Here is a 24,920-nt window from a genome sequence, read left to right on the forward strand (position 1 = left end):
GTAAATAGTTCTTGAATTTAAACTATCTTACATCAATAAGATTAAATAAGCAGGAAAACAAATTTTAACTGCAATAAAATTGCACTGATTTTAATGTTTTATGGAGATACAAAAGCCTGTGAAGATTATATTCTGAAGCTAGAGTAATTAAAACAATGTAGTATTTTTTTAAAGCCAAATACTTCAATGGAATATAGTAAAAAGCACAGAAACACGAACAAGTAAGAATTTATTATGTAACAGAGGAGTCATTTTTAACTAACTATTTGGAGAATAAATAGGTTAGATCTTTAACTTATACCACACAACAATATTAATTCTAGATAGATTATATTATATATTTGAATGCTAAATATGAAATAACATGCCAGAGGTAAAGCTAGAAAATGTCACATAATTTAATAATGAAAAAGCCTTCCTAAGAATGACACCCAAAGAAGGTACCTACCACAAAGGAAAAGAATGACATACTTGAGAACAAATTGTAAATTCTTCAGTTCAAAGGTCCCCAAACAAGATTTGACAAACAGGGAAAGTACATTTCTAACAACTATGAATGCAATGGTTAGTATTCCTTTCATAAAGGACTCACTTAAAATAACTAAGAAAATTAAGAAAAATATGAGTCCCCACTAGACAAAATGGACAAAGAACTTCATTTACACAGACCAGGAAGTGATCAATAATTAAAATAAAATATTCTCCCTCTTTTTCCTCATAAATTTCATTTATAATAAAGTAACAACAACAACAAGATAACATACTTGGCTTATTAGAGACTGGCAATTATAAAAGAAATTAAATATCTAGTGAGGGTGAGATTGTTGGAAAATGAGCTACCTTACATTGTCATGGATGAATGTTTGTGTTCCTCTAGAATTCATATGTTGAAACCATATCTCTTAATGTCATGGTGTTAGGAGGTGGAACCTTTGGGAAGTAATTAGGACTAGATGAGGTCATGAGGGTGGAACCCTCCTGAATGGGATTAGTGCCCTTATAAGAGTCATGGGAAAGCTTGCCTCACCTCTCTGCTCTCTGCCATGTGAGGAAACAATGAGAAGGTCACTGCCTACAACCTGGAAGAGAGTTCTCACTAGAGAACACCCTGGATGTCCATCCTCCAGAACTATGAGAAATAAATTTTATTTATTTATAAGACACCCAGTCTATGGTAATTTGACATAGCAGCTAGAAGTGACTAATACTGCTGATAGAAACATAGATTACCATAATCTTTCTAAAGAGAAAACCAAAATAAGAAGAGTTAAGCCACTTACCCTAAGTAACAGATTGGATTTTGACACAGAGATCACTACCAGCTTGACCTATGATCCTTATTTTACAATAAATGCTTGGATTTAAGGAGTATATTATTTAGAATCTAAATCAAAGACCTAAGCAAAGAGAGGAAATTTATTGTAAAACTACAGATTCTTAGGTAGATTATTTGAACCACGGTCCCAAATGCCTTTATTACTCTCTTTTGTTTCTCTGCATATCTATGTTATTCTCTTCTGTAAAGGACTTTATCTGTTTTCCTTACACACAAGATGAAAACTGCTACAGACATCTCCTGAATTTACATTTTCTGAATACAGCCATTCCTTCTCTTTCCCTTTCGTCTTTTCCAGAGGAAGAGACCATGATTGAGCCATCCTGGATTGGGTGCCAATTCTGATCAAGTCGTTTTGGCCAGAAGTTGAAGGCACCAAGAGGCTCTGATTGGCTAGGCTTGGGTTTTGTACATTTAGCTGCTTCAAACATTCATGACTAAGGAACCAGTGTCCTTTGGCTGCTATAGTGTGGATAATGGTGGTAGGGAATTGGTATTTCAATGAGATTATTTAAAGTGAGTCAATTCGCAATAGGTGTGCAGATATAATCAGGTTTCTGAACTTTGAAATGGAGGAACAGACTCTTCATAGACTGCTCTTTGTATTAAATTTAACAATTCCACCTTGTAAGTCCTCTTGTCAGGGAGCTGGCTACTCTCTCCAGACAAAAATCCTGCTTTATATTGTACCTTTCTTTCAAATTTCGGTACAGTCAATATGCCTCAAGTTTAGGTTTCTTTAAGCAAGTGACATAAAAACTAACCAAGCAAAAATTAAAAGTGAAGTATGTCGTTTCATCGTCATTCATCTTTGTAGGTGTTGTCTTGCATTTAAAAATTCTTTTAATTTCTGTTTTTTCTTTGATTTTTTTGATACCAATAACTCTTAAACACAGACACCCATCCACACACACACACATGCACACACACACACACACATACAAACACACACACATCTCACTTGCTCTTTTAAAATTTCTCATGTTTTTTCTCAGTGGTGAATGTTATGTGGAGAAAAAAGAATTGAAACTTCAGGAAATATGGGACTAAAATAGGAAAATTAGGGGATCAAAGAATGTAAAAGCAGTTTTGTCATAAAATGATTCTCTTCCAAAGAATATTTGCAGGAAAGCCTCCATTTAATTTACCCAAAGTAACCTTAATAGATTTGAAATTTATACTAAGTTAAGGCAGAGTCTTTACACAGAGCCTCATTTTTAGTCACACTGACCATTAGGTCCAGGTTTGTATCTAGGAGAAGTGACAATGAAATCAATTCTAGAAAGAGGTAATTATGATAGCTGTTAACAAATTTCCATTTAAAAGCACCAATCAGGGCTTCCCTGGTGGCACAGTGGTTGAGAGTCCGCCTGCCGATGCAAGAGATACGGGTTCGTGCCCGGTCCGGGAAGATCCCACATGCCGCGGAGCGGCTGGGCCCGTGAGCCATGGCCGCTGAGCCTGCGCGTCTGGAGCCTGTGCTCCGCAACAGTGAGAGGCCCGCGTACCAAAAAAAAAAAAAAAAAAAAAAAAAAAAGCACCAATCAGTTATTCTGGATCTGCCAGTAAATCTTTAGTACCAATAGTGTGGTAGTATATTTAGAGCCCTGGAACAGGTCCCATGACACTTATATCCTAGCTTTTCTCTGCTGAAAAAAGATGTGCATTTTTGGGCAATTAAACTTCAGCTTCCTCATTTACAGGTGTTTTTCTCAGGACTAATGTCTGGCACACAGCAGCCTGAATAAGTAATAGTTATTCAGATTATTAGCTTCTTACAGCTTCAGTCCCTGATTCCTTCATTCATTAATCATTCACCCATTCATTCAGTCATACTTCCCAAATCAAGTAATGAACATCTGTACTAAACAAAGTTTGACTGATGTTCTATTCTGCTATCACCTGAAGATTTAGTTCTTTGAAGCAGTTCAGTGAATTCATCTTCAGTGTTCTTCAGAAAAGTACATTATGGTAAACTGCACAATTCTTTCATAAGGTTCCCAATTACTTCTGTGGTACAGTGGACCAGAATGATTGTCTTAGTCCTACTTTAATGGGGGACGAGGAGGAAAGAAACTGCTGCATGGGCAGCTGGATAATCTGTGGGCAGAAGCTGGAGGTGGTACCAATTTGTGATAAAGACAGATCTGAGACTTTCATCAAAGTAATGGCATGTAACTGCCTCTCTCCTATGTTCACATACAACCCACAGGCTGACATTTGGAATTTCTTATCTTCTTGTTTCCTGGGTATGATGTTTATTTTAATCAGATTCTATCTTTGTGCACATATTCTGAGTTAGGGCAAGTTGGGGCAAATGGCTGGTCTGATCTGCCATCCAAAATCTGGTTGTATGGCCCTGAGCTTTGCTACTACCTAGGGATAATGTTTTAAGCCCAGGCGATTTTAATTCAATTTTAAAGCAATATGATTATTTAAGAATCTCTGGTTAAAAAAAGATGACAATTTTTCAGACCAAGTGTTGTACAGGCATTTGAACAATTAAAAAATGTCTGGCCATGCATACAGAGGCATGTGTTAGTTGAGCCCAAAACACCTTAGCTCATAATAAACAGAATTTAAGGGTTACTGAATTTTGCCACTTAAGAAAGACTAATTTTTTTTTTCAAAATGTAGTATCAGGTTCCTTACATAAATATAAACAGACAAGTGAATTTGCTAATAAAGGGACCAACCACCCACCAGCATGGTATAAGGATTACTTTAAACTAAAAACATCTGAACAAACAGCAGCCTCAGAAAGAAACCTTATCTAAACTTCCCCTTACTGACTTAAGCAGAGCCATAATCCCCTCTGAAGGAGTTTCCTGTTTGGGAGAAGACTGATCCTTAGCACTGGGATGTGAGAGTTCAACTGCCATAAACTCTGCTTAGGGGAGCTTCCAGCTCGGAAGGAGGCTTCCCCCAGCACCTGGATGAAAAATTGTGTAAACAAGCCTGATAAAAACTTCTATACTTTCCCACTGAAGCTCTAAAACACCCCTCCCCTTTTGTTAAACTGGTGTATAAACCATGACCTCTGGCAATTTGGGGAGCCCCTCCTTATAGTGTTCCCTCATGCATGTGGATTAAACTGTCCTCCTATGTGATGGTTAATTTTATGTGTCAACTTGACTGGGCCACAGGGTGCCCAGATATTTTGTCAAACATTATTCTGGGTATTTCTGGGAGGGTGTTTTTGGATGAGTCTAATATTTAAATTGATTGAGTAAAGCAGATTGCTCTCCCTAATGTAGGTTGTCCTCATCCAATCTGTTACAGTCCTGAGTAGAACAAAAGGTTGACTTCTCCCTGAATAAGCGGGAATTCTTCCTGCCTGGCAGCTTTGAAGCTGGGACATTGGTTTTTTAATGTCCTTCAGACTGGAAGCACACCATTGGCTCTCCTGACTCTCAGGCATTGAGTTGGGCTGGAACTACATCACTGGCTCCGCTGAACCTCCAGCTTGCCTACTGCAGATCTTGTCAGCCTCCATACCATGTGAGACAATCCCTTACAATCAATCAATCAATCAACCAACCAATCCTATTGGTTCTGTTTCTCTAGAAAACTCCAATACATCTTGTTGATCTGTATGTTGTTAATTAATTCACAGGTCCCCACCCACTTGGACATAAGTTGATAGGGGAACTATTTTCTCCCAACAGTTCTGATAATGAGGATGGGGTATTCCAGGCTCCCCACTCACTCTGGAGCCTAAAGTTGAGTTTTTTTTTTTTTAATTGGGATATAGCTGTTTTACAATGTTGTGTTAGTTTCTACTTAGAGCGAAATGAATCAGCCATATGTATACATATATCCCCTCTTTTTGTTGGATTTCCTTCTCATTTAGGTCAGCACAGAGCACTATGTAGAGTTCCCTGTGCTGTACAGCAGGTTCTCATTAGTTATCTGTTTTATACATATTAGTGTATATGTGTCAATCCCAATCTCCCCATTTATCCCTCTCCCCCTTTCCCCCCTTGGTGTCCATACATTTGTTCTCTATGTCTGTGTCTCTATTTCTGCCTTGCAAACAGGTTCATCTGTACCATCTGTACCAGATTCCACATATATGAGTTAATATACGATATTTGTCTTTCACCTTCTGGCTTAACTTCATTCTGTATGACAGTCTCTAGCTCCATTTCTATGTGGACCATTTTTGAAATCTTTATTGAATTTGTTACAATATTGCTTCTGTTTTATGTTTTGGTTTTTTGGCCACGAGGTATGTGGCATCTTAGCTCCCTGACCAGGGATCGAACCCGCACCCCCTGCATTGGAAGGCAAAGTCTGAACCACTGGACCACCAGGGAAGTCCCTGCAGTTGAGATTTTGAAACCTCCAACCGAGCCAGAGAAAGTAAGCTTTCTTACCAGTCAGACTCTTGGGTCTCTGCTAAGTGTCCAGTTAAGTGAGGCCAATAAGAAATTTCCCTTGACTTTTAAAAAGGGAAATATCCATAATTTAGATTTACAAGAAAAAAACTTTTTGGCTAGAACTAGTTCTCTGGGTATTGTGATTCTTGGTTTGGATTAGTCTTTCCCTGGGATAATCATTGTGTCCATTTGTCGTTGTCTTGTGTGTTACTGTTTTGTATTGTGCCGTCTAAAAGTGTTTTTCATAAGAATGAGAATCATAGGGTAGAATACAGGCATAGGTTTTATAAATCTGTAGTCTGAGCTGGCCTCATAGGCCAGTGAGTTTGCGATTCTCGCTGGACTGCTGTTCACTTGGACGAACTTTTCTGTGAGTCACCTCTAAAACTGGATGAGGCCCTCCTCCCATCTTGATTTTGCGTTCTGAGAGCTTGGCCTAGCTCCAGAAAGAGCATTCTCTCTAATTTTCTGCCTGCTGGAGGTGCAGATTATAGGGTCTGTGCCTGCATGAGGCTGACTGTCAGGTCAGGGTTCTGAGACACGAGGTACCATTATCAGCTCTCAGGGAATTGTCTAATCTAAAACCTTTCCTATCTCACTGCCTTTGTAGTGTTGAGATTCCTTTCTCAGTATTACCCATCCGGAATCATGGATTAGATGGTTCCTGATTAGAGGTGTCTCCCTTTTGTGCGAGACTGGAGTACCATTCTTACTGCCGGTAGCAACTTGTTCTCCTTCTTTCCAGCTATATTTGGGAGTGACTTTGGATTACGGAGGCTGCATTTTCTGTGCCCTCTTCAGGGACACCTCTTGTGTACATAGTTAAATCGTATTCTAAGCCTGGAAGGTTACCTCCAGGTCTTCCCAAAAAGAGACTTATTGGTTTGTGTTACATTTGAACAGGTATACTTATGCAGGTCCTAAGTGTCGGTGGCCAGACAATGGGTCCTATGATTTATAAAACTTTCATATTTAAGGGGATTTATAGAGAGCTCTCATCCTAAACAAATACCCTCTTGGTACCTCTGGGAGGATCAAATTGAAAGCAGGTCACAAAAATGTATTACGGCTGGCTTAAAAGATTCCCTTAACAAAAGAAAACAGCAGAAGTCAGACTTAGGACAAAAATTTAAGTTCACCATAAATTCTCCTCTGCCTCCCTCCTATACTCACCTTTAGCCCCAGTTCCCTGTTCCTGACCCCCCAGAAGATCTTTTAGATCTCTGGGCCCCTGTCCCAAATCTACGTGCTTCCAAGCCCAGCCCCACTTCTTCAACCAATTCTTTTAATCCCCCAAACTTCTCTGGCTTCCCCAGAAAATCTCTTGACCACCTAACACCTGCTTTAACCTCTCTTTCCTTACAACAGTTATAGGAGGCTTTTAAAACTGACCTCAAAACATGAGGCAGTCAAGTCATTCATGTGACTAGTGTCAACCAAGAAGTAGCTCTAGCTGAAGCCCCAGAGATGCACAGCAAGGCTCATTTTACCAATCCCTTTTGATTCCACCTACTTTCGGTGACTCTGTAATCAGGTCTAAAACAATCAGGCCCAACCAGCCTCAAGCCTTCCTATGAAATCCCCATTATGCAGGTTCCCTGTATCCCCACCATAAAGAATTCATGAACCCTGTACAGCAGCTGACCTTCTAAATTACAAAACCCTTTTCACCCCCACTTTCTGGAGATCCTACTGCATCCAGAGAAGAACTAGCAATAGAAAGATGGGTGGTCATCCACAATCCCACTCATAGGGCTACCAAAGAGTGTCCTTCCCACCTCTGATTATATTAGAGTCATATGACAAGCCAGGTGGCCCCCTGGAGAAAATCCTCTTCACTGAGTATACAAACAGCCAGACCCTCTCCCAGGCCCTCCTCCAAATGATCAAGAAATGGCCCAATTGGAGCCATTTCTTGGCTGATATTTAGGACTTGATAGGAGCCAGAGAAGACTTCCCTTCAAAAGTTAAGTGGGCTAAAGTAGAACTAGGCACTCGGAAGGAAGGAGAGTATTCTAAAGCCTTTGTGGAATGCAGTACACAGATATTCCAAAGACACAACTGACCTAAATCCAGAGGCCTCAGAAAATAGAAATCTTTGAATTTATTTCTTAATTGAAAATCTCTGATACAAAGAAACACGTCTAAAATAATGTAGCTGGATGAGCAGGCAAGTCTCTGTCCTCCCAGAGGAATGGAGACTCTCATGCACTCCTACTGCAGTGTGTGTTTACATGTTATATATATGTTATATATATATATGTTATATATATATATTATAATGTTATCTTGAAATTACCTGTCGAGCTATGCTAGTAGACCACATGCTCCTTGAATGTTGGGACCACACTCTTTCAGTGATGTAACCTCAGCACCAAAATCTCTGTTTAGAATGATATTCATTCATTGTTGATTGGTTTGCTTAATAAAAATTCCCAGCAGGAAATGAACAGAACCTGGACAAATTCACAATGAGGAGTTAATAACCACTTAGAAACAAAGTGAAGGAAATTGTCTAGAGTAACTCCCAGGGTTTTGATTGGCATGCAGGAGAGTCTGCAATGTTTCACTTGTGATTGACTTGGAGGTGGAATAAAATAATGAAGATACTTTCAGCCTGGGATAGGTGGCTGAGATGAGGGTTATTTTTCTATCCAGGATATTACCATTTTTCTCATTTAAAAATAGAAGCAAAGACATTAATTATTAGGATTCAGCTAGTGTGCTGGACTGATCAACAGTATGCATCTAAAAATGTTTTCATTTATTAAGCTCCTCAAGCAAGGTCAAGTAGCTGTGCCAATTATTGTAAGATCCAGGTTCCTTGCAGTAGATACTATACAGGCTTTTTGGGCTCAATCCTTCCCAGGGTTTATAACACAGGAAATATATTAGTATCCTTACCTACTGGTTATATTCTCTAATTACAATGCAAGTAGCTTGTGTGTTTCTTAATCAATACATAACCTGTTGATAATGTAACAAGGTAGTACTGGAAGCGCAAAAGTAAGTTTTACCAGGAACCAGATAATAGATCACTTGTCTCACTTGCTAAGGGAGTTTCTGCATGTACATGAAGTAATTTTTGCAGGCTGGGCATGATTGGGAATAAAGAGACTTAGCCCACAGTCAGTTGGGGTGACATGTGACCTCACAGATCTCATCCTGATTGGGCAGAAAAACATCATCACTAACCACTTCAGCAAATATTGCTTAGTGCAGACTGGAGAGGCTGTGCTCACTGAACTTTTGTGGGCTTGAGGTATCGAGGTAGATATCATCTTTGTTAAAAAGAGGTTTTTCTGAGCTTTCTGAAGTTAAATGTGATTTCTATAGAGATTTATATATTATGCTCATTTTTCACCAACATCACACCCATGCTATCAATTTACTTTTCTTGATGGTAAGTAAATTAATGAGAGACAAACTCGATTCTGATTTAACTAGCTTTACTGGGATGTACAGAAACAGAAAACAGTGGTAGGATATGGACACTCTAAAGCTCCTGAGCTTTCAACACAGACCAGAGTGGCTGCAGTTGGTGTGCCATCGGTTCTTTAGGATGATATTATAGGAGCCAACTCTACTCCTCCAGCCTTCTGCCCCTTCCTAGAGAGAGGGAAGGCTGGGAACCAAACAGCCAAGTCATCCTTGGGGAATAGCTACTGAAATCACATCTGCCACAGGCCACATCTACCCTAAGGGAGAATACACCCAGCTCTTAAATATATTTAAATTGAGATGAAGCTGAACAACCAGTGTCACATCTATCTTTTCATTTTGTTCACCATCCTGATAAATGGGCCTATTTTCATTTCTCTAAGTGCCTGACATCAAGAGTGCTTCCTTACCACTGAAGCATGCAAGTGGGCTAAGACGGACTGAACAGCTCTCTGTTAAGTCATTGAAACGAGGTCAACAATTGTCGAAACCCTCCAGCAACTGGTCCATAGTAGAATATTGGCCCAAGCTGGTCAAAGAAGAAAATATCTGGAGAGAAAAAAATTAGGGTAAAATTGAAAGTGTTGAATTGCAGTGCTAATGAGACACCCAGGTGGGTATACTCTGTAGGCACAGGAGAAAATGGTCTGGGGATGCCGCTTTGGATGTTCTGGCAAGAGGGAGAGATCTCACTCTCTAATCACCCATCAGTTATTATTTTAGCAATACAAAGGAAGGGGTTGACTACATATCAGTGTACAATGCCCCAGCACGTGGACGGTGCTAAAGGAATGGTAATAATTCTTAACGCTGTTTCTTTCATTAAACTGTTACCAAAAACATTTTTACATCAGAATTTTATAATAATCATGTAACAATAAATTAGTTATTATCTTATTATAGCCGCATTCAATGCTAATATTTCAAAGGTTATATACTTGTTTTAACAGCAATACATTTGAAACCATACCTCAGGACGTGTCATTTCAGCAAAGATTTCAGGGTGTGTTCTGCATTCATCTTTTTGACCGAGTTTAAATGTAATTTCCGTCTTGTTCTTCAACTGCCTTGTTTTTCAGTATTACAGAAACTCATTTACAAAATAAAGTAGTGAATGTGAGAATAAAAAGATGATTGTTCACAAATTCCAAGCTTCTAGCATTTGAAGCAGAATGTGTACACATATACTTAAATAAGTAGATTTTGAGAGTGGAGAATTAAAATTGGAAAGATAATTTAAATACTGAAGGAAAATAATTTAAATAATTTTTAACTCAAAGATATAACATTGGGAAAATTGATAATTTAAAATAATATAGGATTGTAGATGATATTAACCTTTTTAAGGAAAGTTTTATATTTTCTAATAACAAAATACAAAAGTGCTCAGTAAGTGACTTTTGATTAATATTTTAGTGCAAGTTCATTATAATACTAAAATATAACAACTCAAAGAGCATTTCTTGTTAACAACACCATTACAAATACAAAAAGCACACTATATTATTTTTAAGTTTTTGTCATTCAAGACAAAAACTGAATAGCAAATCAGAGGTCATATTATTATATATTTCAAAGAAGACAAGAAAGCCATGGAATTGGTCATTTAGTGGAATACAGAGTTTTCTTTTCTTTTAAGAGAATGAAGACCAGTGTAGATACATTTCATTAGAATGTAAATACTAGTGCCTTTTTTTCTTACACTTTCGGAAATTTTGGCTATATTCATTTCCTCTATTGTTTTCTGTGCTACTATCACTATCACTGGTTTGTTTTTGCCTCTTGCGTTTATTCATCTGATAAAGGTCAGAGTCACTTGGTTGTTGGTGTGCCCATTCATAAGAGCTGGGTCCAGCCTCTAGATCTGGAACACAATTCAGTGAGGAAGACACAGAAGTGCTATTAGGAAGTGGTGCTGTCATCTCATAGTAAGGAAGCTGCAGTGCTGGATTATATGCATGCCACTGCTGTGGAAAAAACCCACAAACATTCATCTACCAAAACAAGCCCACAAAGTTAGGAAAAAAGAGTTAACAGTTTACATTCATTACACAAATAACTACAGGCAAACCAAACCATGTGTTGGTATAAGAAGGACAGTGACTTTTCATACTAGGGATATGGTAGTTTCCTTAAATGGTTAACATAAAGATTCAAGGTAGTGTATAGCTTACTACAATACAGATTAGTGCTGTCCTATCGAAATATAATGTAAGCCACGTATGTAGTTTTAAGTCTTCTAGTAGCCACAATATGAAAATAAAAATGAAACAGGGGTTTCCCTGGTGGCACAGTGGTTGAGAGTCCGCCTGCCGATGCAGAGGACACGGGTTTGTGCCCCGGTCCGGGAGGATCCCCCATGCCGCGGAGCGGCTGGGCCCGTGGGCCATGGCCGCTGAGCCTGTGCGTCCGGAGCCTGTGCTCCGCAACGGGAGAGGCCACAACAGTGAGAGGCCCGCGTACCGCAAAAAAAAAAAAAAAAAAAAAAAGAAACTGGTGCAATTAAATAATGTAATTTATTTATCCCCAAATATCCAAAATATTATCATTTCAACAAGTAACCAATATAAAAATTGTTAATGATATATTTTACTTTTTTTATACTAAGTCTTTGAAATTTGGTGTGCCTTTTATAGAGTATTTAATTTGGATGGTAAATTTTCATTGAAAATACTTCATCTGAATTTAGATTACATAAAATTTAGTTGAAAAAGTAGATATACTACCCAAGTTCTTTCAAACATACTTAAAAGTTTTACAATAACTGAATCAAGTCTCTGTTTTTAAATTTAAATTAATTAAAATTAAAAAAAAATTAAAACTCAGCTCCTTATGGATGGCTGATGGCCACCATATTATACAGCAGTTTTCAATTGTTAAGATAGACACTTCCTTGTTTTTAACATAGTTTTTAACTCAAAGTAGATTAAAGATTAATAGAGATAACATGATCTTGTGTGTGTGTGTGTGTGTGTGTGTGTGTGTGTGTGTGTGTGTGTATTTCTCATCTCATCAAAGATTAAAAAAATGCCAGAAAGAAGATATTGACAGTTTTAGACAAGAACTGGCAGTTTATTAATATCTCACTATAACTAAGAAAAGATTTTTCTAAAGGTTAAATTATCAATTTTCCTTATGGTTGCAAAGTGAAAATGGCTATTTGAAAAATCTGAAGCTCACAGGTATGTGGGATGTTTGCAAGAAATCACATCCTGTGAATCAGAATACCTGTGTTATAGTCCCACATCTTTTATTAACAAGTTGTATAATCTTGGGCTTGTTGATTAATACCTCTGAACCTCAATTTTATTATGTATAAAATGAGGAGTTAGAAGAAAAAGATTTCATAAGTTCCCCGTTAACAATATAGACCATCATTATGATTTCTAGGCCAGAACCATATTTTTGAGAGTCTTCGGAAATAATGTAGTTTACTCTACCAGTTGAGAATCTTTGCCTTTAGTTAAAAGAAGAAATTTATTTTTAAAAATATCCATGTCCAAAAGCAATATATTTGTAATTGATGATTACATTTTACCAAAATGTTTCACTAAATAAAATTATTCGATTCTAAAAACGTATCTTCTAAAATAGTCATTTTTTTCCACTTTTTTTATTGGAGTATAATTGCTTTACAATGCTGTGTTAGTTTCTGCTGTACAGTGAAGTCAATCAGCTATATGTATACATACACCCCCTACCTCTTGGACCTTCCTTCCCCTCCATCCCACCCATCTAGGTCATCACAGAGCACCAAGCTGAGCTCCCTGTGCTATACAGAAGGTTCCCACTAGCTATCTATTTTACACGTGGTACTGTATTTATGTCAAACCTAATCTCCCAATTGATCCCACCCTCTCCTTCCCGCTCTGTGTCCATGTGTCCATTCTCTACGTTTGCATTTCTATTCCTGCCCTGCAAATAGGTTTATCTGTACCATTTTTCTAGATTCCACATATATGCGTTAATATACGACATTTGTTTTTCTCTTTCTGACTTACTTCACTCTGTATGACAGACTCTAGGTCCATCCACATATCTACAAATGACCCAGTTTCATTTCCTTTTATGGCTGAGTAATATTCCATTGTATATATGTGCCACATCTTCTTTACCCATTCATCTGTCGATGCACATTTAGGTTGTTTCTATGTCCTGGCTATTGTAAATAGCGCTGCAATGAACACTGGGGTACATGGGTTATGGGTGTATGCCCAGTAGTGGGATTTCTGGGTCATATTCTATTTTTAGTTCTATTTTTAGTTTATTTATTTTAGTTCTATTTTTTAGTTTTTTAAGGAATCTCCATACTGTTTTATACAGTGGCTTTATCAATTTAAATGAGAACTCTATAGTCAAATTTTACTTGTACCACAGTGAATCATCCCTAGCACCTGCTCCTTTTCTGTTGACACACTGGCTGTTTGCTTACGTACCATGTGTAGGATTTCAGATGATTGCGTTAGAGCAGACTGCCATTGGGGCATAGAACTCAGGGCAGCTGCTGCCTTCATTCTAGGTTTAGATTTGAGCAGCTTAAGTTCCAAGTAGTTTTCATGTTCTTTATAGTTTGTATCAATGCTATATATTGAACCAAAGGCATATCAAACTTACCATCTTCGGAAAGAAAAGATATTCCTGAGGTAAAGCTGCATTATTAATTGGAGAGAACTGCATGGGAAAGGAAGTTCTGCCCACGACTTCTTCATTTCTTGGGGGACGTAAAAGAAGTAACACAAAGTTACAATTCCTATGCATAAATGTCCTTTATTCTTATAATAAGATAGGTCTTCATAATTTTTTAAAAAAAGAGCTTTTCTAAAAGAACTCAATTAAGATAGCTTTAAACACACGATCATTATTACACTGATAATGTAGTGACACTGCAGTACCACAAGTCTTACTAATTACTACATATTGAAAGCTCAATATTTAGAGTCACATTTGGCTTTCTGATAGGAAAATGTTAATCAATGTTATAGTTGTATAAAGACAAAGAACACTTAGATATGAAGAAAGCAAAGCAAGTCCTTAATAATCACCAAAGGTACATTCAATCTTCTACAAAAAAAAAAAGCGAAAGAAAGGTAGAAATTTTCTCAATTTATTTTTGAAGGAATGTTCACTGTATAACTACAAAAATTATGTTCTTTCCTAAATGGTCTGCTGATGTTAACATGAACACATAATATCTGCTGATTTCTTCCACACACTACTTAAAACAATACCAATCCCTAATTTAAAAGCAGTAGTGTCCTGAAGTTTTATTTATACATGTAATATTTGCTTCTATGGAGATGTCTAATAAATTCCAATGGTATGCATAGTGACTAGACTCTACAGCTAGTCATTAGCCTACTTGCTCCATAGTATTCCACAATTTTAATGCTAATACTACTAATCTTAGGACAGGAAGTTTACTGTGGGGAAGGGTGAAATTAATACAGGCAGGTGGAGGCAAAGGCAAAGGCAGGAGAACAAAGGGAAGCAGTCAGATTGATAGGCATTGGTAAGTGGTGAGAGTAGTATCACAGAAGCCAGTGGAAGATGCATTTCATTAAGGAAATACTTAGTGTCGGGTGTTATAGAACAGTAAACTGGGTAAGCACCAAAGCTACTCAATTGTTGATCAGAAGGTTCCTGATAACCTTTAAAAGAACAACTTCCACATAACAACGGGGTTAAGAAGTGAATAGGAGGTAAGGATGTGAAAGATAATTTTTCTGTGAGAGGAAGGGGAAAAATAAAACAGCATGATTTGGAGGTAGAGTTCAAGGACTTTGGAACATGTGTGTGGGGTAAGTGATGGAAAAGAAACAAGATAAAAAGTGCAATGAAGTTATAGAGTGGGGAAGATACAACCCAGTAACAGGGGTGGTGAGATTAGCACAGTTATGAAAACAGCTGCCGACTTTCTAAAACCATTACCTTTCCTATATGAATCTCAGGGCATGCATAGTTGTCTCCACAGAGGAATCACATGTAAATTGGGAAGAGCTGTGAGTTGAACCATGTCAACTCAAAATTTACATGTTGAAGTCCTAACTCCCAATACTTCAGAATGTGACCTTATTTGGAAATAGCATTGTTGCAGATGTAATTAGCTAAGAGGAGGTCATACTGGAGTAGGATGGGTTAAACAGGTACCCTTATTATAATCAAAAGGGGAAATTTGGAGACGGATGCACACAGGGAGAACACCATATGAAGATGAAGATGGATAGCCGGGTGATGCTTGTACAAGCCAAGGAATATCAAAGATTGCCAACAAACCGGGACAAGCTATGAGAGAGGCCCAGAACAGACTCCTTCTCACAGCCCTCATAAAGAAATCTAGCAGACACCTTGATCTTGGACTTTGAGGCTTCAGAACTGTGAGACAATTCATTTCTGTGTTTAAGCACTCTGTTTGCAGTATTTTTTATGGTAGCCTTAGCACGCTAATACAGGCACTATTTATTAAAAACAGAACTATTTATTGCCTAAGAGTCAATAACAAGCATAAAAACCCATTTCCAAGAAAGACTATAGGGTATAACAAGTGCACCATTTTTCTCTGCACAACACTTCTAGAACATGATGACCTTCTCCCATTCTTCCTTTATAATGTAGCACACACTAGAAGAATAAGGTACAACCAGTGAAGTGGAGTATTATGGAATATACACATATTTCTGATCTTCTACTCTAGAATTTGTGATGATTAAAAGTACATCAATCATAAGTAGAGAATGCGAGTTACTGCCATCTTCTAGCTGTTTATCTAGTCTTTCTTCTTCTGCCCCAAACCTAGCAATAGCTGTTTTTTCCAAAATCCTGAGAAAAAAGAGGTATCTTTTCCCACTAGAAGAAGAGGGGAAGCTTTTATATTACATAAACGGCTCAATTCATGAGTCCATAGTTCCTCTCATATGAAGGAAGTGAATCACTACCCCTTTTTGCTAACATTTGCTGAAAGTATTTACTGGATGCTTGCTATGTGCACAGTATTTTAAATACCTTGAATTTATTATAAAATTTGATTCTCACAATAACCTTCTGAAGTACTATCCTCATTTTAGAGATGGGCTACAGGGTGATAATCTGTCCAAGGTTAATAAAGTGGCAGAGGCAGGATTCAAATTCAGGCAGTCTGGTTTCAGTACCTATTTTGTCTTTATTTCACTGATACAGAAATGTTGGGGAGAATGAAGACATGGAGAACACCGTGTTATACTTGGAGTGCAGTACTTCTCCTAAAGATAAGACTGGGAAATTGTCAGTTCTAAGAGGCCACTCTTCCATGCCTAGGAGGGCTGATATAATTAGCAGGCATGGGAGGTTCAGCTGTTGTTAGCCTACTGGAGAATACTCAGTTCTGCTACAGAAAACAAGAAAAAAATAGGGATGGATGAAACTCACAAGAAATGCTTAGGGTAGCCTTTAAGTAAGCTACACTGATGCAGCTGATGCAGCAGAGAGAGAAACAGGGTCTACGAATATTAGTGTAGCCAGAACTCAGCTAATACGAGTTTATGAGATAGCAATGAAACCATGTTAGAAACAGAATAAGCAAGTGGCTTGGGAGACACAGGCAGAATTCATAATATATATTAAATACGCATAATAAATAAGTTAGTGTGTTTTAAGAGATGCCACAGATAGATCCGATAGAAAATATGATGGAACAAATAAGATTGTTACTCATAGAAAGAAAGGGAAGGAAATACCTAGTACTTATCATGGCACCTATGGGCTAACAGTTTTGCTGCTCTTGTTTTTGTTCTGCCTAAGAAACTCAGATAGAACCTGTGAGCATCTAGTTCCTTCTGTAGCCAGGTGTATTTGCCCCTATGTCTTTTTGAGAGAGCAAGTGAGTGAAACTAGCTCCGGGAACTTTCTATCTGAATGGAATTCGTTACTCAAACCTCAACTCTAGGGTTCATGACCACACTATCAGTGGGAAAGGTTGATGCAGCAGAGAGAGAAACAGGGCATATGAATATTAGTGTAATCAGAACTCAGCTAGTATGCTCCTTTTGCCCATTTATGCTAACTATCCACTATCTTTCCTTTTGCTTTTCACTATCCAGTATCTTTCCTTTTGCTTTTGACTGTATCTTTTAAATTGTTTTACTAAATGCTGTTATTTGAGCATCTTATTTGGTTTGGGAGACTTTCTGTTCGACGACCTTTGGGATAGCTGCACTGAGAGTGTCCTTGCAGGCTACCATTGCATCGAGAAATCAGCCTACGGAAAACTTGAGAATATTTTGAAAATTACCATAGAGAAGTTTTTAAAAATAGTAACATAAACGGTAGAGTGGCTTAACGTCAGAAGGCTTAATTTTAAGCCTAGCAACTATCACTTTTTCATCTTTGTGCCCTTGGCAATTAGTTAACTTTTGCATCTCTATGTTTATTCAAGTATAAAATATGGATAATAGTGTCTCTGTGATCCATCACAATGAGACTTTGGATGCTTAAGTGATTTAACAGTTATGAAAAGTACGCAGTAACCTATAAAGAATGCCACAAATATATATCTCTCCCACCTACTGCAGAAAATATTGACTGAACTTTAAATGAAAATATTTTCTGTCACTTTTCATGTTTTCAGGAAAAATGAATTCCTTAATATTATCCTATGTCTAAACAGTAAGGTTTTACAGTAGTCCAGAATATATAAAAACCTTTCCTGGCGTGAGACCATATTTATTTGCTTTACCTTTATGAAAAAAATATTTTTAATTACCTGTAGCTGTGTGAATTTATCTTAACACAGCTCTCAAAACTTTGGTTAGCTGGATCACAAGAGCGAGAGCTCCCTTTAAAAGAAACAGAATAACAGATTACTTCATGGTACAAGTTTCTGGAGTTCTCACATTAAACCATTTAAAAAAATTCCATATAAGATACATGAATATATCTTTGATCTCCCAATATTCATAGGTTGTTTACATCACTATAAATGACTGAATTATAACCAAGCTTTGTCCAAAGCAATGGGTGTAGAAAAGAATTATGTTGACATGGGGCCATATAAGACAGGTGATGCTATTTGGTTCTACACACCTGGAAACTAAAAATGTCAAATACACACCTGGAAACTAAAAATGGCAAATAATCAGTGTTATTTGCCTCCTGTTTTGAAGGCATGAGTTCGCTAAACTGTACTGACAAAAGTGAATGCAACCTGACAGGATAATGAGCAGCTGGCTGGGGATGTGTCAGAACACGATATGGCCTGGCCCGTTTTACCAGTCAGTATGAGTTAACGGGACAGTACGTGAGAGCATGATGCAACCAATTAATTATCTTTGCAAAGACAAAATAAAACAAAACGAAATGCAAAGTTATGCTTTTCCTTTGCAAAAAGGCATTGTTTCCTTATTCTTATTTATTTTTTTTAGTACAGCAAGAAGAATAAAAACCAAACAAACAAGAGATACATCAATAAACCTGAATCATTAGGGGAGGTAGGCAACATAAGCATTGCAAACATTGCAGCAAAAGCATAAGCATTGCTTCTATCAGTACCTCAAACTATGAAAGGGCTAGAGCAATAGTACAATGTTCTCTGGGCATCTAATCAAAGATGATCAGTTCTTGACATGTAGCAGGAGAAGGCGTTTGAGGCCGTTCATGTCAGGAAGCTTTCTTCCATTAAGGGTCAGCCTTTGGCCAGCTGCTTTTACGGGGACTCAGATCCAGGGTGATATGTATAACATGATAACACCAGGAGAAGAACTAGGCACCCACCTTATCTTCCAAATAGTAGATATTTGACACCATTGACAAGAAGATCAGCAAATAGCATTGCTATATAGAAGCTAGAGTTGTGTGTCCCCAGTTCATTTAGATTTGTTTAATTCTTAACAGCCAATAGCAACTATCATAGCTATTTGCTGGCTGACATTAAAATAGAACATTTAAAATTTTAATACACAAAAGATGCTATAGAGTTGGCAACCTAATTGGTAATATTAACTAATTGAATAACATTATGAATGTGTTCTGAGAAATTTTAAGAGACTACAGGGGCACTGTTTTGGTCTTAGGCTATAATATAAAAAACAAAAATGTTTACACCTCTGGGAACAGCACCACCAACAAAACACACTTAGAAGATTCATCAGTGACAAAACCTACCAAATCGATACTGCACATTAATTGGTCTTCCATATAAACGAATTCCATTCAGCAAAGCTATGGCATAAGACACTGATTCTGGGTGTTTAAAGCAGACAAACCCAAAAGACTTCGGCTTTCCTTCTCTGTCTTTGCAGATAGTCACTTTGGTTAATGGCCCAGCCTGTAAGAAACTTAAAAATTATTTTCTCATAAATCTAAAGATTTTTTTTACACTGAGAAAATCAAGTATACTCAACTTCAGACTAAAAAAAAATCTGTTAGCAATAACAGCTCTGTTAATAATGTATTTCCCTAACAATAAATATCATACTTACACTTTCTTGGCATTTTTCTGGCTCATCAAAAAATATTTATGGTGTTAAGATCAGGAAATTTTAGGTAATAGTTCCAAATCTTAAAAGGAAAGATATGTTACCCTTATGTTAGGCCTAACAAAACAATTTAGAGTGCATTTAAATCTAAGGTTAAAATACTACTTTGTCTCCACACATATTAACAGTGTATAACTCAAAAATAATTGAAATGACAAACCCAATATTCTTTGACTTATCATAAAGAAACTGGTAACATTACATCAAAGCCTAATTTTTTCTGACAAAATTAAACATTTTCACAGGAGAAACTAAATTTTTGATCTATATAGAAACTATTTTGATCTGGTAATCCCATTTGGTAAATATTCCCAAAGGGAAAAATATTTTAATATGTTTAACACTTTTAGGTAGGTGCATTATTTATAAGAATGAAAAATGAGGAAGGCTCTAAGTCCAACAACAGGAGAATATTACTCCATGGTGTATCATTAAACTAGAATAAAATAAAATAAATTGAAAATATTCAGATTTTATTGATAATAAAACCTATAATTAGCAATACAGAGTAAAAAAGCAGAGCCAACTATTGTAAAATGTGTTAATTACAACCAAAAGAATGTTACCTCTCCACCATGATAGTGATTTGAGGAAGTGCTCACCAAGACTCACAATAGCTAAGAGTTAATGGTGAATGGCTCATAGTTTTCCATTGTACTTTAATGATTGATTACTGATGTCTGTTGAGTTGGATAAGTACATTAAGAAATTGTTTCTAGTCTAAAGAAAAATGTTAATTATCATCTTCAAAATGATGCTGTATTTTAAGATTCAATCTTTCTTTTTTTATTCTCTACTTTCCCAGAGAGTAGCTCATCCTCCCTTCTGTCTTCAAGAGCCACTGCATCAACAAATCTATTTTTCCCACTCATGCCTCATTCATGGAGACAGTCTCCTAGAGACCTCCATGTGATTGTGCTTCAAACTCAACATATTTGAAACTGAATTCATTATCTTTCCCCTTGAAATCTCTACTTCAGTATTTCTTGGTTAAAAGTACAAAGATATTGAAACTGATGTCCACTCTTCCAAGGATAAGCAGAAATTTGAAAGAAACCAGTAAAAAGGATAACTATATATAGTAATAAAATAAATCAATTTTAATCAGTACTTTTCCACTGCTGATATTAAATATATAAAATCGCGAATGGACAGAATGTGCTTACATGCTTTGAGTTTCACAAATTCAAAACTATGCCCGTGCATTTTTAAAGTCCAACAAGAAGGCTTGCCAGTAGCAACAATCACATCAAAACTTTTTAGTCTCTTTAAAACAGAATGAAACACATAAACAGTGTGGCCAGTTGTCAAGATCTGCTAACTTCTGCTGGGTTGAAGCCTTCCTAAAAGATACCTCACTTCAGCAAATTCTTCTAGAATACAGAAGGGCTTAGGCAAAAATACAAACGTATGCTTGGTTGTCTGAACTGTTAAAAGAGATGAATATTTTGTTTAGGGAGAAATTATAAGCAATGAGATCTACCTATCTATCTTGTAGATCCACATACAACTGATATAGATCCAGTCCCTACTGACTAGAAATAATATATGTGCATGGGGGCCTTCATGCCTATCCCATTCCCCTCATCAGTCCCCTCTGCTCCTTTTTTGTTGGCTCAACATGAAAGAAGACTCCTGGAGAAAAAGAACTAGTTTTCTTTCTCTCTCTCTCCCCCTCCTTCCCTCCCTTCCTCCCTCTCTCCCTACCTTCCTTCCCCCCACTTTTTTTTAAGTTAAAATGATAAGTTTCAAGTAATACGGGGAGAAAAACATAACCATAGGAAAAGACAAGTATTAGAGTAGATTAAAAAGGGCGAGTTTAAAAAAGACGGCAAGTTAGAAGAATAAAAGCCTTAAAATCAACAATATTTTTCAAATAATAAAAATGTTTTATGTCCAGGAAAGGTAACTGAGTTCCTGGAGGAAATTCTATCAAATTGTGTGTATCTGTAATTAACAGAGGGGTGCTTTAGTTCAGAGATGAAGGTAGAGTCTTTCAGAAACTATATAAAGAACGCCTTTCACCTCTGGTACTCATACTTAGCCTTTGATATTTAGTTTTGCTATTGCTCCCTTTGAACTTGCCCTTATTCTGATAGGAGGAAGTCACTCTTGATTTCTCTTGATGTTAGTATCAGTAGTATTATTGATAGTAATAGTAGTGATATGAGTAGTGGCAGCAGCAGCAAACACTTAGTAAGGGCCAGGTTCAGTTTTGTTTTATCTGGATTAGTTTATTCAATCTTCACACCACATCATATTGTGGATACTATTACTCCCATTGACATTTGAGGAAACTGGGCACTGAGCTATTCATTTAGTTGGCCAAAGTCACATTGTTGACATCAGAATTCACACTCTAAACAACTTTTCTGTACTATGTGTCCCTCTTTTTTGCAGATTATCTTAAATCATGGTAATTAATTTGAAATTTCTCCTTTTAGGAAGACCAAGGGCTGTCTCTTAAATTTGTATGTCCAGCACCTTACTTACTGTTTGTCACATAATTGTGGATCATTAAATGGTTAAATGAATGGCTGAATGAAGACCTCTCTTTAGCAAGTGAGGCCTATGTGTATACAGTAGGTGAGTGTTTACAGGAGACAGGAGTTTTAATCCTGGAGGTACCAGGTGTGGAAAAGTTTTCATAAGATCCTCTTGGTATGAAATAAAGGGAACTGGCCAGGGAATCAATTGGTCACAGTCACGATTTGGCTGCCCAAATCATTTCAAATCTCATTTATCATTCTGGAGTAAAAATACTTGCCGTGTAAAAGGGCTTGGGGGGAATAAGTAATGTATATGGAAACATGTTAAAATGTATTCCTCTCATTTCGCGGGATGTAAGACGTGAGGTGCTTATTACCTGAAGCAAGGCAGCGACAGGGCTGTTTTGTGTTTTGCCTAAACACACCCAAGGCCCAGGCAGCGCCTCTGAAAAGCCCTTACTCAGGGCTGGGGGTTGAAGAGGGCCCAGTCACTGCTCACCCCAGGACTCTGCAGTGGGGATGGGATGCGGAAGGGATGGGGAAGGGGCGCACTCTGTCACTTCACTACCCAGTTGCTCACCTGGTGACAGGTGCGCCAAAGCGGAACTAAATTAAAACCAAGGCACAGGATGGGGCGGGAAGTGGGCCGGGCTCCGGATGGTTCAGGTGCGGCCCGCCCCTCTGGCTGCGTTTCCGGCTCGACGCGCCCTGCCCCTCAGCCACCCCTTCCCCGCCGACAGTACCTGAAGGAACAGCTCGTAAAGAATCTCTTCCCGCACTCGGGCCTCTAAATTTCCCACAAACACCGTTCTGTCGGCTTCCTCCTGAGCAGGGAACATGCCTTCGCCTCGGCCCAAGAACGGAGGAGGCCTCGAGACCACGACCCCTCGTCTCGAGACCACGACCCTTCTCCTCAGCCGCGGAGCCGGCTACGAGAATAAGCGCGCAAGGGGCGGAGCGAGGCTGCGGCGCCACGCCCCCAGCACCCCGTGGTAACCGCCCAGCGCGCCTTCGCCACGCCCCGGATCCGGCTGGGACCTTGGGAGAGTGAGTGACAATAAGTAAGATTAGTGTGCAAGGGGCGTTGACCTCTTGCTTATGGAGGTTCCTTCATTTAACAGGGCACGACATTATGAATTGATTTTGGATTTATTCAACAAACATTTTAAATAAAATGACTATAGAGGTGATTTAAAACATACTAACTTCATTACAGAAGCTCCCAGGCTAAGGGGGAAGACTAATTTCTTTGTTTCCAAAGAGTAAATGAATAAATCATTGGGATTTGAAATTTGTATTCTTCATAAAATACTTTTTGAAAGAGTGAGTGCATGCATGCATGCATGGATGTGGATACAGTAGAGTACTAGAATTAGTTTATATACCTAGGAAGCGGTCCCTAGTGAAGTCTTTGAAAATGGACACAGGTTTTAAGTGGACTGCAGAAGGCATTTGAACTTGAGAAAACAAACTATACCAAGGCATACTGGAAAGAATATAGCAAGTTTTGTTACTGAAGCCAGAATTCTTGAGGATGGCTGCTGGGTGATTGTGGTAGGATCCAATATTTGTATTTTGTATTTTGTATCAGGGCTGTACTTTGTAAGCTGTGGGACCAGGGTGAAGAATTAATTCTTACTTGAAGATTGAAAAAAAAATCCTAAAAACAATAAAGATAATTAAAAGAAAGGAGGAAGAAAACTTACTCAGAATCTCAGTGCTTTGATAAATTAACTGTCAACTGTTAACTTGGCTTCCTTTCTGACATGATATGTCTACATAGGACCCTGAAATCATCCTGTAAATATCATGCAAGTAATCACTATTTGGCCTTTACTTAGGTGTGGTGATCATTCATTTTTAATTGAAAAGGTATTCTTTTACATGGTTACTGGACCAAAGAAATCATCTTTTCTAATGAAAAGGGACACATCTTTAGAATCCTGATTTCTAACTGAACTCTGACAATACTTAATTTTATGACTTTAAGCAAGTAATTTCACTTTTTGAAATTCAAGTTCTGTTTCTTAAGGAACAGATTGGACTAATATAATTACCTCATTTAATAGATATTTTCTGAGTGCTTATTATGTGCCAGGCACTGTTTTTAATCCTTGGGAAACAAAGGTGAGTATAAAGATCTGCCCTCCTAAACCGTACAGTGTAATGGGAGAAACAGACTTCTTGAACATATAAATATAAAATCATGTGTCAGTAACTTTCACTAGTTACCTTTGGTTGATATATTATGAATCTATAAGTCCTGTCTTCATTTCTTCTTTCTTTCTTCTATCATCAATATTGTTGTAGTAGGGTAGGAGGGGGTTGAGAAAACTTGCACGTTGTAGGCATGTAACAAATATATGTTGATCAAATGAGTGGATACTTGCAGGTCTGTATTATGTGTAGACCTATTTATTTTTAAAATTCATTTACCCCATAAATTTTATCCAGACCAAGATATTTTCTCTTTAACTTCCCCTCAGACACTACTTATCTGGGAGCTGTAACTTCAGGTTTCATTGTAAAATATGTAGTGCATATAAGTCATGAGCATATTTTCTTGCTGGATTGAAATTTGCATCATTCTTTGTCTACAGTGTGTATGATTTTGGTGTTCTTATCACATCCTCTTTTCTTTTGGCAGTACATAAGTTTATGGCCCATGTAGTACTTCTAGAGTAATTATTTAATGTTTTAAGCTCTGAAGGTCAGCTCAATGCAGTTAGCTGTTTGCTTAGAATTTGACCTCTCTCTCTCTCTCTCT

The 24,920-nt window shown here is 37.6% G+C and overlaps 2 protein-coding genes across 2 annotated transcripts in view; one reads left to right on the top strand and one right to left on the bottom strand.

The window, feature by feature from the left end:
* Positions 1-9,150: 9,150 nt before the first annotated feature.
* RBM11 (RNA binding motif protein 11) lies at positions 9,151-23,090 on the bottom strand. The gene is made up of 5 exons (XM_027102502.1): positions 22,897-23,090; positions 19,291-19,453; positions 17,894-17,966; positions 13,774-13,870; positions 9,151-11,126 (listed from the first exon to the last, which is right to left on the bottom strand). Exons 1-5 carry the CDS (start codon positions 22,990-22,992, stop codon positions 10,842-10,844), a joined length of 714 nt encoding a protein of 237 aa, XP_026958303.1. The 5' UTR covers positions 22,993-23,090; the 3' UTR covers positions 9,151-10,841.
* Positions 22,991-24,920, top strand: part of LIPI (lipase I) — an 81,162-nt gene continuing 79,232 nt past the window's right edge. The window contains exon 1 of the mRNA XM_027115719.1: positions 22,991-23,145. Within this exon, the coding sequence (XP_026971520.1) occupies positions 22,991-23,145 (155 nt within the window). The remainder of the gene's footprint in view (positions 23,146-24,920) is intronic.

This window comes from Aethalodelphis obliquidens, unplaced genomic scaffold (assembly GCF_003676395.1).
Source record: "Aethalodelphis obliquidens isolate GAN/ISIS:26980383/991018 unplaced genomic scaffold, ASM367639v1 scaffold1, whole genome shotgun sequence".
Classification (NCBI taxonomy): Eukaryota; Metazoa; Chordata; class Mammalia; order Artiodactyla; family Delphinidae; genus Aethalodelphis; species Aethalodelphis obliquidens.

What these genes read in the sequence shown, in the direction of transcription:
- RBM11 (XM_027102502.1), bottom strand. Translation starts at nt 22,992, where the DNA reads ATGTTCCCTGCTCAGGAGGAAGCCGACAGAACGGTGTTTGTGGGAAAT. An exon ending in TAATGTGCAGTATCGATTTG is followed by an intron (nt 17,967 to 19,290) that starts GTAGGTTTTGTC and finishes TTTCTTTTAAAG; the next exon opens with GGAGCTCTCGCTCTTGTGAT. An exon ending in ATCTTTTCTTTCCGAAGATG is followed by an intron (nt 11,127 to 13,773) that starts GTAAGTTTGATA and finishes TTTTTTCCACAG; the next exon opens with CAGTGGCATGCATATAATCC.